The sequence below is a fragment of the Osmia bicornis genome, chromosome 12, assembly GCF_907164935.1.
Source record: "Osmia bicornis bicornis chromosome 12, iOsmBic2.1, whole genome shotgun sequence".
In the NCBI taxonomy this organism is placed as follows: Eukaryota; Metazoa; Arthropoda; class Insecta; order Hymenoptera; family Megachilidae; genus Osmia; species Osmia bicornis.
Window position 1 is genome coordinate 3,856,813 of NC_060227.1, and position 17,461 is coordinate 3,874,273.

General features: G+C 30.3%; 2 protein-coding genes across 3 annotated transcripts; one reads left to right on the forward strand and one right to left on the reverse strand.

Annotated features, from left to right (window-relative positions):
* Positions 1–126: 126 nt before the first annotated feature.
* On the forward strand, positions 127–10,825 carry LOC114871354. Its single transcript, XM_029177146.2, has 4 exons — positions 127–1,180; positions 5,602–5,846; positions 6,643–6,793; positions 6,923–10,825. The coding sequence occupies exons 1-4, from the start codon at positions 1,048–1,050 to the stop codon at positions 9,643–9,645; spliced, it is 3,252 nt and encodes a 1,083-aa protein (XP_029032979.2). The 5' UTR covers positions 127–1,047; the 3' UTR covers positions 9,646–10,825.
* A 3,973-nt stretch (positions 10,826–14,798) lies between these two features.
* Positions 14,799–16,285, reverse strand: LOC114871361 (cysteine-rich PDZ-binding protein). 2 transcript variants are annotated; one of them, XM_029177155.2, is made up of 2 exons: positions 16,142–16,285; positions 14,799–15,949 (listed from the first exon to the last, which is right to left on the reverse strand). In XM_029177155.2, the coding sequence occupies exon 2, from the start codon at positions 15,925–15,927 to the stop codon at positions 15,625–15,627; it is 303 nt and encodes a 100-aa protein (XP_029032988.1). In that variant the 5' UTR covers positions 15,928–15,949; positions 16,142–16,285; the 3' UTR covers positions 14,799–15,624. The 2 variants fall into 2 exon arrangements, with proteins under 2 accessions (XP_029032988.1, XP_029032989.1); XM_029177156.2 differs by lacking the exon at positions 16,142–16,285 and adding an exon at positions 16,019–16,135.
* Between the last annotated feature and the right edge of the window lie 1,176 nt (positions 16,286–17,461).

Below are 17,461 nucleotides of genomic sequence, written 5' to 3' on the forward strand. Positions count from 1 at the left end.
ACAGTGCAATGAAATTGAATTATCTTATTTAAATTTTAAAATACAGTTTAAAAAAACAGAAGATGAAATAATTGTATAAATAAATTTAATTAATTTTGTAATCTGTATAACTTTATAATTCATTTTCAATTTGATTGATCATTAATTATGTAAATTTAGCGTGCGATTAGGAAAAAAAGTTCACGAGTTTCAATAGATTCCTAATTATAATTTTACACTTGAGAATTTCCGGTGTATAGAAACTAGACCGAGATCTAATACATATAAATTAGCAAGAATCGCATAGAAAACGGTGCATTATGACACGCTCGAAGTAATCGGGTTTAATAAATGCTCGTTTAATTTAATCATCAATTGCTTAGAAGATTCATAGCGTCGTTAGGTATTTTATTATCGTTTAAAATCACGTGACAATAATCGAGCTTATTTGAAGATATCGTTAAACCTAATCATCGAGTACTGACATTTTTTGTTAAAGTAGTATTCTTTTTATACACGATCCGTAACGATAGCGGTGTTTCCGCTGTATGGAAATTAATCCATATAGGAATCGTTTCTTTACACGCCTACGGGTTACATTCACGCGGTGCTTTTAGGCTGGGTATGAGGAATACGGTCAACTCTGAAACGGTGAAGGAATGCCAGATTCCCCTACCATTCTTCGCATACTCGTTCCACTCCTGTCCCCGGCCCTCGGTAAATCCCCACCTCGTGCAGAAGCACCTGTTGCGCAGCTACCTGTTTTACTCGATCCATGGGTCCGTTCTCTCTCTTTCTTTCTCGGTTTTCTTCTTTTTTTCTCTTAGTACTGTGCACGGTGTCACAGCAGTAGGACGGTCTCCGATCGTGGTAGTGATTCTTCGGTAAAGGGCAACGACTCGCCAAGTGAAAATAATGTCTCCTTATGCACATCGAATGGAGTCACGGTGAACAGTGCGTACCACGGTTCGTTTGAAGGTTTAACACGGATATTCCAGTGAGAAGAAACGCGGATAAGTTGCAACGATCAGGTTGGAAATGCATCGAAGGAGAATTTAAGAAGGAGCAATGGAGGACGAGCCACGGGATACCTGTTTCGGGGCAGGAAGCGTGGCAGGGGCTGTGATCGGTACTTTCCTTACAACAATTCTCCTGCTGCTCGTTGCTGCGCTCCTTTACAAACAGTGGCGTAGACACAAGGGTGAGATCTGGAATTCATTTCTATATTTTTTTTTTCAAAATCCTAACTACCGGCAAGCTGTGCGTTGAAACCCGCAAATGACAGATCGTTGTGGTTTACGTCCGCGGTCCTGTTCGCTCGAGCGCGCTCTAGTTGTCGTGCTCGAGCTTATTCGTAAACGTTGCGACAACTAAGTAGTTTGTTCCTTTCGAAGAATGACTGATATTTTATCATCGAGGGCAACGATTTGTCACGTTTACCAACTAATTGTCATACTTTACCGGCACAGAAAATACCGGAATATCTTGCACAACAAATTGGAATTTATTCCTACGCATTCTTTACTTGTCTGCAACATTTCTGGAGAGACATCGATGCAACCTCCGCCCCAACACGAGACACAATAAATTAATCATGTATTTTTCAAGCGAACGATTGAAAGTCGATGAATAACTATGTAATTATGTAACGAATCAGCGTGTACCAATGAATGGAATTTATCGGCCGAAACATCCTGTTACTCAAAATGGCACGTTCTATCGAGGATGCGAGAGAGGAGCGTAACGAATGTTGAACTGCAAGATTTTTGAAGGAACCGTTAGTCAAATCATCGCGGATACATTAGATACAGCGATGGAAGCGTCTGCATGATGTTGACGTGTTAAGAAAAATGTAACGCTCGTTATCGTCTCGTACAAGCTCGTCAGCGTGCGTTGCACGTTAATCCTTTTCGCTATTGCGTCGCAATTGATGCGTATATCCACACGCAAAAGGTAGACCTTGGAGTGCCACTCGAGAAACACGATGGGACACGAAAGTCTCTTGCACGGTACATTGGAATCGCTATTTGTAGAATGATGTTTACGGCCTACAACATCGAATATTTCTTACGGAAAAATGCATTCCGTGTGTTGGGCCAGCTTTTATAAACAGAGGGCCCCAACTCTAATTATAATGAAATCTTTCGAAAATGTAACAAGATTCTTTTTATTTACAAATTACCCTCTATATAAGGGCAGATGCTTGGAAGTTTTGAAATTTTTGCGTCATTTAGAGATAAATTATGTAAATTGTTTTCTCAGAAGTGTTGTAACATTCATGCTTTCTACCATGAAGGTTAGAAAGAATTCAAATACAGTCTTTCCACAAACTTTCTTTTTTATTCATTTTGTTTATTTATAAAATTAAAAATAATTTTTTATAAGTATAACCGAAATGTCAAATTCAATTATTAATACAAGTTTTGGGATGATACCTGTCATAAAACATTTGAAACGAATTAATAATTTACATTTCTGTTGTTATTTTTGTTTTAAAATTTATTTTTCTACTGAATTTTGTCAATAAACATTAAAAATCACACCTGGATGATACCTTCTGTCATTAGAACTAGGGTCTTTAGGACTTGATATCATCTAACTGGAAACATAACCTCAAAATCTATAATTCGGAAAGCTACATTTTTAGTTTAGCTTAATTTACAGTTATACCGATTCGATTTTTATATCCTATACAAGCAATGTGGTTTTACAAATAAGTTAAAAAATTTGATAATTTAATTATTAATATTTAATTCAATTAACTTTTGCAAAATATAAAAGCGTCTGAGCGCGGGGCCCGGGGCAAGTGACCCGTCTGCCCGGTGCTAGATGCGGCTCTGGTTGTCATTGCGTTGCTTCGTTGGAATGTGACGCATGTGGAACCAGAATAGGCCATATACTTCTATTTTTTCTTTTTTTTTTAATTAAAAACTTGGAAGATATACGAGCTATAAAATACATTTATTTCCAGAGTGTTTTTTTCTTTGTATGAGCTTAAACACCAATAATAGCAAGCAATGGTTATATAATTACGGTCGTACCCGTTTAGCAGAAATTTAAATTGTAGATGTACGATGTAAATTTTGTTATGAGTTCTGTACGATTACTAATAGGAATTGGAATGAAAAATTATTTTTAAATATGTTTGATTTTAAAATAATTTCGCGTTACATGTGTCTAATCGATGCAAATTTTATATTTATACACCGTGACATATAACAAATACATAGTGGAAGCTTTGACTTGGATTATGTAATAACCTGTAACGATTTTTACAAATGAAAACTCGTTCAACAAATAATCTTTACTTCTGCTTAGTGAAATAGTATTAAATGTTCGGCCACAGAATTAGTTACTGTGTTGCATAATCAATATTATCTAACTGACTAGTCTTCCTTTGTTTTTAACATATAACTGGTAAGGCCCATGCAATTTTTAATTATTTTTTGAAATTGTAATTTCGCTGGTTTTTAAATGAAGTAATAGAGTAATATATTGGAAAATAATTTTTTTAAAATACTTGAAAATAAAAGACATAAAATATACATAATTTTATATTCTAAATAACCATAATTTATTTATGTGTTGGACAAAATTTGTTATACTAGGTGTACAAATTAATTTAGTGTTTCAAGAAAACAGAAATTGAAGATTTATCTTGTTTCACGTTTTTCAAAAGCGCGGGAAGATATTTAAATTCGAAATCATAATTGATAAGAGGCAGCTTATAAAAAGAAACTTTGTTTTTAAAATAACCTTAACCTCTAAATATAACCTTATTAAACCCTTACCCACTCAATATCATTGTATAATAGTATCATGTAATTATATCCGTTGAAAATGATGTTACTCGGTGGATCGAGTTACCTTATACCGGATAAATGTAACCTGAGATAATCAACGCTCAGATAATAGGGATTCTATTGTAATTGAAAACATTTAATACAAACAGTAATTAACGCTAGAAAGGTTAAAGGTAGAATTCGCAGAATCCACCAATTAAAAAATATTGATAATATATATTATTTCTATCATTTTCAAAATTTTCAAAAAATTATTTATTAACACTTACATTTTTTAAATTAATACTGAAGGTGTAATCTTGTTTTGGTAAATATATTATATAAAAAATAAGAGTTGTACATTTTTTGTATTACCTATTTAGTGTACTTATTTGTCTTAACACGTACGTGTAGTGTACGATAAGCAGGTAATGGCTATGTGCCACAGCGGTTAAACGTAGGCGATAGAATACGCGATATCGCGTGATCGGACATTTAGCACCGGCTATGTAGCAAGTGATATCGCGTGATCAGATATTTAGCATTGATTACTGATCAAACTAGTTAATTAAATACTTATTTGCATAAACTTTTGTTTCTAATACAAAAAATCGTACTTGATTTTTTATATAATCAGTATTTCGAAATGTCACTAATACGCACCACGAGGTTTTTGTTAATTGACATAAGTCGTTATCTCGTGAAATAGAAAATAGATAATAGGAAGTAAATATTATAACGATAAGGAAATAACACTGGTACAGTATCCAGGTGCTTAGAATGAATGAGTGAAGTAAATGTGTTAAAAATAATCATTACCATAATTAATTATACGAAATATTTAAAAAATTAAATGACGATATCCTTACTAATTATTTTTTGTGACCACACTCATTGTAGCAATTAACGTATTAAAATTAATTAAAATGTTACTGTAATAAGATAAACAATTATTTACACTCAAAATGTAATATTGAATACACTTTGGAATTAATATTGAAATGCATATTTCTTGGGATGGGTGCTAAAACATATCACATGTACATATATAAGAATATGCTAAACAGACTAAATAAGTATAAATTCGTATGATGATATCACCATTTGCACGATATAAATTACAGGTGAAAAAAAATAACACGTCTGAAATATTAGTTTCAGATTAGATTATTTTTTTTTTAAATGTAAAATGTTACATTAGTGTTAACACGAAAATCTCCGTGTTCTTTCCATCATTTTAGATTTAAACTTTCTTAACACTTATTAACATTCGTCTACGCATAATAAATGAACTTAAATGGGCACAAGTAAGCGGAATCAGACGATTCAAGCAGTAACTAGCATAAACGAACCACAAGGATTTCAAATAAGCATGAATAACTATGAAAAGTGTTATTAACCATGTTAAATTATTTTTAGGTATTACACTTTAACACTTCGTTACATCACTTTTTCAGTGCGTTGAAACAAATGAAATATTGTAGATATTTATAATTCATGTATTTACATGTATTAAAATTCAGATTCATTTCTACAAAATTGTAGTAGTTTTAATTATTAATCTTGATTCATTTATCGATAGCGTTTCAAATGCATAAAGCGCGGGAAGGTAATTAAATTTGAAATCATACCTAATAAAAGGCGCCACATTAATTTGTATATCATCTAATATAAATTTACAAAATCTTAATATTTTAAAAAGAAGTTTAAAAATGATCTTGCAGAAGATATATATATCACATACTTTTTCTTTTTGTGAGTTAAAATCTGTTATTACCACATTAATCGTTCTAACTAAATGGTTTTAATTAATGTAACAACAGCGAATAAATATTTTCAGGAAAACACTTGGTACTGGTGACAGACCCAGAAATCGTCGAGGAGGCATATGCGTTCGACAATCCTTGTTTCAAGGATGTCACAACATCTCCAACTAACCGAACACGAGAAGGGGCGATATCTATGACATCTGGGGATACCCCAGGTAAAGATTCTGCACGATGGTCTACTTCTTGGACATCCTTGGGACTTGGTTCAACTAACCGCAATGATAAGCGAAAAACTCTCGACGATTCCTGTCTCGGAGTAAGTCCTTTCTCATTTTTCTTTTTGAAGTTTTATACAATTCTGAAATTATTATATGTATTAATACTTGTAGATTATTGCCTGGTTTCTTTAGACCCACGTTTTACAAATCTAACATTTATTTAATTATAATTTTTACTTTGTATAGGTGATCTTGGATGCCTGTTTCAAATACAGAAAGATTAATCATTGATGTTAAGAAGTAACAGCTGACTTGGCTTATGATAGATTTGTTTAAAGATTAAAGAGTTATTTTAAGAACCTGATATTTAAAGAAAAAATTAATAAAATTAATGATAAAATATACAGGAAAAGCAAAGATTCGAGTGTCATACAAAAGTCAGGGAAAAAGATTGATTTCTGAGTTTGAAAAAATCTACCAACACTCGTGCGGGTGTTAAGTACGTGTGAACTTTACAGAAATGTTTTCCTTAAAAGAAATCCGCAATGATTATAAATTATACGTTTCAACATTCAAAACGCACCGTGTATTGTTCACGACCAAATTTGGTTGCATGAACAGTTAAGCTAGCCATTTGTGATACGTGTCCTTATGTTTCTTGACGAAGAGGAAGTCCACAGTGTATGAGTCGAATTATAAAGTTTCATTTCGGAAACATTTATTTCGTTCAATATATTATTTTTAGTTAGTGTAGTATAGTATCAGTATTAGTAGAATAAGGAATAGCATAGTATTGGCATTGGTAAAGTACTAATACTAATACTATATTATATCATATTTCTGTATTTAAAGTTAAAAAGTTCTGTTAATATAATTAATAATTTTTTTGTGCAGCCAAAAGCTACAAGAATCAGCGAAGTTAACTTGAAAAGCCGAGATTTCACAGGACTGGGATTTAATATTTGTGGTAATATGAGAGAAGGAATTTTCGTTAAAGATCTCTTACATCGTGGACCTGCATCAGAATCTGGGAAAATACATCCTGGTTAGTAATTACCATGTTAATTCCATTTAACTATATTACAATCAATCTCTTATTTTTCTTTTTTTTATATATTCTCATCAGTACTATATAGCATAACGTAAAAAGAAACTGTAATTTATATATTTACAGGTGACCGCATAGCCAGTGTGAAAATTAGTTTTCGAAATATGGTGTACGAAGACGCATTAACGATCTTAAGTTACGCTTCGCCATATGACGTAAAGCTTGAAGTAGAAAGCGGTGGGATTGGATCAAAACCGACCACTCTTTTGAAGAAAAGCGTTGGTCCAAGCGCAGCAAGAATTTGCCACCCTTTGTATAGAAGTCAATCAATCCCAGAACTCTCCCAATCAAAGAGCGTTGCAAAAAGATTATTCATAGTAGACCCAAACGAATCCATCAGTTCCAATTACTCAACTATGAATTCAACCTTAAAATCTTCCAAATCTACACCTGGCAAACAACCATTTGAGAAACGGCACGAAGAGTCAAAAAGCAATCACCATAAATTTGGTATCAAGGTTCTACCTGCTCTGGACGGAACTGTTCATCGCATTGAAAATCAAAATGAGCATAATACAAACCTAGAAAGAAGACACTCAAAGAAGTTAGACAAAGAAAAATATTTATCCAACACAAGTAAAAGCGATAAAAAGGAAGAAGCTCAACGACAACAAAATTCCCAAGTATTAAGTAGACCCAAGGAGAAAACGGATCTTTTTGATATGTGCAGTGTAGACACATTAGATAAAGGTAAAAAAAGTGGAGATGCTACAATTCATATTCCACAGGAAGTACCTGCGGAAGTGCACAATGCAGCCATGGCTGCTCGAAGGAACAGAAAAAACAGTTCTGAACTGTTGAATGCTCAAAAAGACATTGAGTCAGTAGAAACTGAAGATTCAAAGAATCAGCAGAAAAATAAAAGAAAAGCTCCACCACCTCCAACAAGCAATTTGGAGGCTGAACAAATTACAGTGAAGAAGGATTCTGTTATAAAGAAAGAGTATGAAATTAATAGCATCAGCGATTTCACAGAATCTTTATCAGATTATGTAAACAAAGTACGTGAAAATACAGAAACACATGGAGAACAAAAAATGGAGACCTTGATAATCGATGGAAGACATTCTGAATCTGACACTGATAGTGAAATACAGAATAGCTTTACGACCATTGAATTAAATTCTACTAACATTACTATTCATCAGACACCTGTACCTGAGACGAACGACGACGAAGATGACGAAGATGATGTTTATAGAAAGGCGGCAAGTTTAGGAGATCTGTCCAAGTACGAATGCAAGACATCAGCAACTCTTGAAAGAGCACAAAGCCTTGACATGACGGACACAGGCACAAAAAAGCGCAAAGCACCTCTTCCACCGGAAGATATCAATGAGTCTACAGAAGATCTAACTAAACTTGATCAAATGGACACCTTTGATAGACGGTTGCTAAAAAAATCTAACGAATGGGGTACCCTAGAGAACGTTTGGCGTAAGAAACAAGACGGAGAAGAAAAATCAAAGAAATCAAGAGTTAGAAAGAAAAGCAACGAACGACCCAAATCTTCTGTAGAAATTCAATTAAAAGATGACACCTCTGATGAAAAAAAAGATGATGAAACTAGCATTGAACTCTACAATCTTCCTCTAAGTAAACGACTTACAGAAGAATTTATTCATACCGAGAGAATGTTCAATCCAGATGAAGACAATTCATTGGCTAGAATCGTTAATGATGGTACTGTCATCAAAAGTCCTACTTTGGAAGAACTAGAATTACAGTTCAAACAGGAAGCATCCTTACCTGAAGACCTTAATAATGATAGTATACCAGTGGATCAACAGTTATCAGATGAAGATGATAAAGTAATAAATACAGAGTTCAGTAAAGTTTTGAAGCATTTTGAAATGTCTTCAGAGAAACCTTCAACCTTCCCAGAATCTTCTAAGCATGAATTATCGAATAGTAAAATTTCATATGTGGGTAAGAAAATGGTTGAGGAAGAACCTATGACAAAGATTCACGTCACAAGAGTATGTCCTGCGTGCGAGGATAATGGAAATCGTCATGACAATTGTCAGAAAAGATCTTATTCTACGAAAAGATCATCAACACCAATACCTTTGCAAGATTCAGACTCGATGAAAGGCAACAACGAGGAAGAATCAAACCCGATGTCCTACACTTCTGGTGCAACTTTGAAAGATGAAGAAAGATTGAAGTCCAGACGAGTGATCGAAATTTCCACTAATCAGAGAATAAATAGGGAGAACGATGAAGATGAGGACGAGTACGAGTTTGGTTCTGGTGTGACGATAAGCAATAAAAGTTTGTTCGATCGCGAAGACCGGCGCAATATAAATAATATCAGTGTGTCCAGTGGTGAGAACAGTGAGGACAGCGGGTTGGTTGGCGAGTCGATGGATTACAATACGCAGGACTTTGATCATCGACCTCCGTTACCTAGCACACCGATGCCGCAAAAGATGACTTACATCACGGAAATCAAACTCTCTGCTAATGGTGGAAAGCTACAAGAGGATGGGAACGACGAAACGAAAGAAAGTAAAGAGAACAGGTTGGCGCAGAATGAATTGAAAACGGTTTCAAACGGTAAGGCTGCTTCTAAGAAGCCTCCTGTTCCTCCTAGGCGAACCGACATTATGAAATCCAATAAAAAAGGAAATGTTGAGAAACAAGTTATTTATGTTTCTGAATATAAATCAAACGAAGCTAAAGAATCAGATGGTTCAGACGTGAGTCAAGAGATCAAACAATCGGATGCTAGCCCACAAAAACATGATCAGTGGACGCATTTGGAGGAAAAACAACAGAATCGATGAGAATGATCTACCAGTGAATTAGAAGTAATCAGTAATGCTTTCAGATATTTAATGTATGATTCTTTAATGCATCTTTTTACCACTGGAATAACGATGAGTGTCATAAAATGAGTAAGTTCAATTATGACAAACTATTAAGTTGTTGCATACTGAATGGTTCGTTTTAAGATATTTCAGGTGCATTGGTGTAACATAACTAGAATTTTAGAATTGTAGAATGTTGGGATTCTAGAATTTTAGGAGCTCCAAATTCAATAATTTTGGTATTTTAGAATTTAGCTCTATCTAGTTACACCAATGTTCAGGTGTAAGCCATGTTCAATATGAAAATATTACCAGTACAGGAATAAAATATTTCTTATATTCTGGATATTTGCTAATGGATAATACTAAGCTGTAAAGCTGTTTATATGAAGCATTTTTCATTAAATTTTAAACTTAAGATTGATATGCCAGTAACAAAATTACCCATCTATCTGGGTTATTCATAAAGGTAGGGTTATGAAACTAAGATTGTTATATACAATCAGATTATAATGTAATTTATACTGTTGGTGACTTTTATGTAAGGGAGTGTTCAATAGGAAAATATTTCCTATACTTTTTAATCTTACATTTATGAATAACCTAGACAACATTGTGTGGATTGTATGTAAACAGCTATGTAGTTAATATAGTATTTGATATTGGTACTAAAATAGAATGATTTTAATAATTTTTTAGTATGATGTCAGGTGCATAATTCTGAACAATTTATCAAATAAGCTCCATTTTTATGTAATTAAATCCTACTAAATTTTCGATGTTTCAAAATTGGTCATATGCAACAACTTAATACAAATCAATATCATATTATTCATCATTAACTGTAAAGAAATCTTCAAGGAAAAGAATATTAGAACCAGCAATAGAAATTTTAATATTATGAAATTAAAGAACAATTATAACATACTGTACTTAACCTTTGTCGCATGGATGAAGCAGATGTCGATCGCTATTTGTATTATGCTCAGCTTGAATAGATCTGCTCTTAAACTAGTCGAAAGAAAAAAAAAAACAAATTTTATTTAGTATCTTCACTGATTCTCTGAAAAGACTGGCTCTTGTTTAAAAACACGTTTTGTTCAATCTTTTGATAAAGGTGTTTGTTGTTGTAAGTAAAGTGTATTTATTTTACAACGTTCTTCTTGTTTTAAAAATTGTTACAATTAGAATCTTGTATTATATATGTGAATTGCATCTTTATAAGGTAGTGCAGTATTAGAAAGTATCATACATATCAAGAATCATACATTTACAACAGTGTTTTTAATATTAAATAAACACTGAATTTAATTGTACATATAGTATCAAGTAGAGTAGGCTTTTTTAGAGAAAATGGCAATATAGGAAAAGTAAGAATTCTTAGAATCTTAAATTTTACGATATTAATATTAAAAGTGATTTAAAAATAAAATAATATAATTTTTAATTAATAAATATATATATGTATATGGGGCCTCCTCCTTTACATCGTTATTTTCCTCAAGGAAGCTTACTCTGCTTGATACACTGTACAAGGTGTATCAAAAATGATAAATTTTCTATGCCAAAACAAATCTACCGTTTCGGTACAAATGAATTCCGTAGCATCATATTTAAGCCTTGCAATTAGACAATTGGGCGGGAAATTAATTACTTAACCACAAATTCACACAAATAAAGATACAAAGCAAGTATTATCTAACAGTAAAGATTGTTTATATTAATATTTATTACATTACAAAAAGAATCAAGAGGTAATAACCTTTTACTGCTTTTGAACTATTTGTGGTCATGTGATCAGTTGTTCGTTCAGTCATTTAAGATTTAAATCGCGCGCTCCGGAAATCGTTTCCTTAAAATGCGGTTTTCCTGTGCAACATGGTATGTATGTAACAGGATTTTCTGATTTGTTTTGTTATATAAAATAATGAATGTTTTATTTTTATGACGTCTATAAGCAAATTGATAATAATTATCTATATTATAAACTGAAAGTGCAATGGTGTTAAATTAATTAAATGGTATAATTCATATGTTTAATCTTAAAAGGAAATTGAAATCAAAGCATATATTTCATTGCAATCAAAATTAGCGTATTGTACATATTAAAAAATTAATATTAACGATTATAGACGATGTTATATGATTCTTGGTATTACGTGATACTCAAACAACTTGATCGACACCAACTCAGTGCGAGGTAAAAGGGTGTACAAAAGTTATTCAAATTGTTTGAAATTTTGTTGTGTTGCTCATTAATGAAAAGTTGACAGTGACAGAGTAACATGGGGAAAAGTAAAATATGAAATGATGCTATAAAATGTTGTCGCATCGTATAAAATATTGTAAAATATTTGAATCGTTTTATTAACATACTCACTATATTTATATAAGTTGTGAGTAAATAATTAATGACATAACTTTTAACTTCTTATAAGGTAACAGGGAACATTAATAAAATGAAAATATTAATAAACACTTGAAATACGTCAAAGTCATAATTAAAATAAAAATGTGTTTCTAATTTTTTATATTAGTATTTGTTTACTATATGTATATTTCTGCATAAACAATTCTTATGAAAATATTTTCTATGTATAAAAATATAAAAACTTTTATATTTTATAAAGATACATATCTATAATAGTAAAAACAAGTAATGTATAAAGTTATATAGAATACAGGACGTTCCAAAAATACCGTGCAATCCGAAAACCACAAATTCTCTTTTGAAATTTTGGGATTTTAGAATTCTAGAATTTAAAAAATTTTAAATTTTGGAGTTCTGAAATTTTAGTAACTGACTAATTCAAAATTGCTTATATCTCGAAAACGAAGCTGTAAATTGTAAAATGATAAAAGCACCTTCCATTTGTTTTTGCGAGAAGAATCTATGATTTTTGGATAATACGGTAATTTTTGGACATCCTATATAAAATATAATATGCATATTATGAAATCGTTTTATCATAAATAATTTTGAAATAGATAAATACAAGTGCCAAATAACATTTTGTAATTCTTATATAGATTTTAAAATTATTTTATATGTTAAAAATTAACAGGCAAAATTTTTATTAATATAGGTGCATTTTATAGGAAAGGGGATACACAATTTTTTGCTCTATTGAGTATTCTATTAGATTTTCTATATTAGAAAATAAAAAATAACATATGTTTACCTTTTTAATAGTATGTTATATTTCTTAATGAAATGCTTTTAGAATAGAAATGTTATAATTATAATCTAGTAAAAAATGTTTATCTGTTTTCTATATCTTCTTTTCTATCAAACATTAACATGCAGAAAATTAACAATATTTTAAAAGGGAAAATAAGAAAAACAAGAAAAATATCTTTACCTCATGTTACTCTATGTACTAATAATTCATTGTTAAAGAATCCAATAAAAATAATGTATATGTATGTAGGATGTTTTCTAACATCTGGGAATTACTTTAATAATAGACAAAGGATACAAAATCCATGATAAATGTTTCTATAGATTGTGGACATTTATGAATTTATGACTAAAATATGAATGTAGTTGTATAAATCTTAATTTTAAATTTTAAATTTTAGAATTTTAGAATCTCAGAATTGTGAAATTTGGCCGATTTGAACTTCTGGGCAATCTTTTTATGGCAGACGTTTACTAAGAAAACGTTTGATAAGTCTATGTACCAAATGCATCTCTGCCATTTTCTCATTTGAAAATTATTCTCATTTCAAATTTTCTCATAATTATATCAAATGTCCTTCGTTATCTATAGAAATGAGTACCACATGTTATGAAGCACCCTATACATTTTAAATTTTCCCTCGTTTCATTGATATATTTTTAAGGAATTAAAGATTCTGTACATGTATTTCGCATTATTGAATCCGTCCGTTATATTCTTATTATTAGTAGAATAAATTTTTATCGAGGAAAAATGCTGAAAAATAACGAAACGTTAAATCATACGTGTGTATATAGGATAATTTCAAAATAGGTTATCGAATTTTGAGAGAACATTCCGTTTATTTAGAGCTGGTTTCTTTCGAAAAAAATGAATCTTAATATTTTATCTCAAAAAAAAATTTGTTTAATGTAATAATTATACAATCAAAATGACTAATAGAGAGTGCAAATGAAATATCTACTTCATTATGTTTTCATCAATGTTTAAAATGAAAAAATAATGAAATACATAATTACAAAAGACTAAAATGTTATGTCAAATTGTTGTTTCTTGTAATAAAATTGTAAGAAAGTTCCAGTTAATCAACAGGATAGAATATTAAAATGGGTGCTCTTCCTAGTCCTTTTTTCTTTCGATAACTTATTTTAGAAACACCCTGTGTGCATTTCGTCTATTCGTAAGGCTGTGTGCACAGTTCAATATAATTGTTAAAAAATAAAAAAGGAATGAATATTTGTATAAGTTATATAAATAGTTATATCATCCAATTTTACAACAAAAAAATCACGTAAACAATAAGAATTGCTATTTTGATATTCTATAGATTGTTATTAGCAACGAAAATTATATTCTAAAATTGATTTATAAATAAATTTACAGTTATGTAAATACTATAATGCATATAATTAGAATAAGTCATTTTATTAATCATAAATTTTTAAAGAATTCAAGTGCAATTTCATTAATTAAAACATATACGTGTGTACATTTTCAGAACAGAAAAATGTACGATTTAAAATGTTTTTCATTGTAAATAGAGGCCAGTTACAAATATATTTTACTTATAAATGATTTAGTTCCAAGAGGATTATGGAAAAGAAATTTATTTTAAACTGAAAACTTTTTTAAACTGTTTAACACTACTAAACACTTAAGTAACATTTTTAAATTCTAATAAATTTTAGTAATTAAGCAAAAATAAAATTTAATATACATCCAAATGATATGTAACATGTATGTTTGGGTTGTGTATTTAAATGTTACGTGATTTTAGATTATGAGAAAAAAGGAGCTCAATTCAATGCTTTAAAAATCTTAGAAATGTATCACAATAAGAGAATATATTCAAAATAACATGTATAACAAATGTAAATCCTTAGTATTGTTCAGCCAGTGCGAAATCATTGACAATATATCTGAGGAAATTTCAATCTATACATTGAATAATGTTGTATTAAACTTTTCAATTTATTTCTTTGTACATTATTATTTCTATCCACTTCATACTGCTCTGTATTGTTGATTTTTATTGTATAATGGAGTGTACGATTTTATGGAAGTAATTAAATATAAAATATCATTATAAAATTTAAATAATTAACACTAAAAATTTAATAAAAAAATACGTACATTTATACTAATCGAAATGAATATAATAATTAATACAATACATATGTATTACGATCGGTTTTTGTACTTAAATTCATTTTTTTTTATAAAATGAGAAAGTATTTGAAATTTTGTTTCCTAATGTATGTATGTAAAATGTTGTAAATATATTTTATTAATACTCTTAATTTAAAGCATTTTAATCCTTTAATAATGTAGTTGAGCTTTATACTTTTATCTTTGTTATTATATTCAAGTAGTTCAAATATTATTTAACACGTTGACTGCCACAGTAAAAAACCCATACATATACATACGATTGGTTAATTTTCATAAAATGTAAGCTTTTACACTGGAACCTTGCATTATTAGTAGAATACTAACGTTACTCAAAGTTTGCCTTCTCTTCTTTTTTACTAATTATTTTTTGATGATATAAAATTTGCAGCATTGATTATCAATGATCACCATGGGAATCAACTTGTTAATACAAACTGTTCATCATTTTACATATTTACAGCTTTTATTTCACTAAATAAAAAAAAAACTAGTTTTCTTTTTAATTACATAAGGTAAATTCCTTTATGCATTTGTCCTTAATATTAACTAATTGAGGTCTTATAAATATTATAAGATGTATTCAGAAATAAATGTTCATTCTCTAAGTAGCAGACTGTTTATAATTCTTTGTACTCATTAATTTTTTACCACACATTGCACAGATAGCTTTCTTATACGCACACGATTGACAATAATGTGATCCCACTTGATGTACTTTTTGTCTACATATTCTGCAAGTCTCAAACTTAGCAGTATATGGATTAAATCTTGCTTTTCCTGCAGAAAGAGCCTTATTTTCACCAACTTTACGTCCTCCGCTTTCCACGGTATTCCTAGCACCGCTTTTCCATGGATCTGGGGTGATTACCTTTCCCAGTTTTTTCTCACATTTTTCACAAACCATTCTGAATTAATAAATTTTAATCCTAGAAAATAAAGGAATAGAACAGGAATAGAAACTTCAATTATTGTAAGTAAGGTATTTCTTAATTTACCTTATAAATTTTATTCTCTAAGTCAAATACAATATAACTTTTTTTCATTAAATTTTTTATTACGAATAATAGTCGTAGGTAAATAACATATTAATTAAGAAAAACAAATAGCAAATAACTAACCTCTATTAAACGTCGCAATATCAAGAGCGAGGTATACTCCACGAATATAGATAAAATATATTCTATATTTGTTAGTATACTATAGTTATTATTATTTCGATCCACGAAAGAACGTACTTAATTTGCGCAACTCGGCTATGTTCAGAAGGCTCTCCCCTGCCTTATGTTACCCCACTTTACTTCCGTTATTCCGCTCCGTCGATCATATATACGGTGGACAAAAATATGTAAATAACAAGAAGAGATAATGGAGGAATAATACAAAAAAATAGAAATATTATATTCAATTTTTTAAGCTATTTGCATATAAAAATTAAGTGTTAATTAAGTGTCTTAGCACTGAAATTAAAAGAAAAAACCAAGTTAATCACTTTGGCTTGTGAACGGTTTATATAAAGATATAGTAATGATCTACCGGAAAATTATTTGACAAACGAGAAACGGAAGTTGTTATAATTCAAGAATTGCAATAAAATTTAAAGAAATAGATTTGAAAGGAAACGTTATACAACCGAAAACTTGTCAAAATCAAAATTCACGATTTTTGTTCATTGGGTATATATGTTCAGCATTACGAACATTGTGAACGCGCATGCGCGTTGATCTTGGTTACAACCAATCAAAGTTAATGTGCGCAGAATGAACAAAAACTCGTCGTTTGAAAAGTATGATCTTCGGTGAAACGAAATAATATAGGTACGTTATTAGCAAATGGCGTTTTCCCAACTTTTTGACAAAAATAAATGATATATATTTCTATGTACACAAAATATATGTTCTATTAAGGTTCTTTTATAATTATTGGAAATAAAATATGGTATGAAGTAAGATATTATGATATCCGTATGCTAAATATTTATTAGCAAAGCAGACCTCAGAAACGGTGTAACGAAATCATGTCATTTACATTTACATAAATTTTTGTTAGTTTTTCATTTAAGTGAAAGTTAAGTTTTACATTAGTTATATTTAAATCTTATAATTTGTATGCTTGTATGATTTCTAATAATTCTTATTACTTAAATATGTATGTACTGTTCAATAACTGTTTTTAATTAAGACATATTTGCAAAATAAATCACAACCATAATCATTTTTCTTCTATTTAATGTATATTTTATGAGTTTTTTAGACATATTTTCAATTGTTTAGAAATCAATTATTCATTATCTATCCATAATTAAAATTTCTTGTGTGATGAATTTTAATTTATAATAATTACAATAGTTTATCCATTGTCGTAATTAAGTAAAGGCCAAGATGAGCCTGGACCCCCATCCTTCTTTCGGAATGTGAATTGGCCCCCTACCCACATCTCAT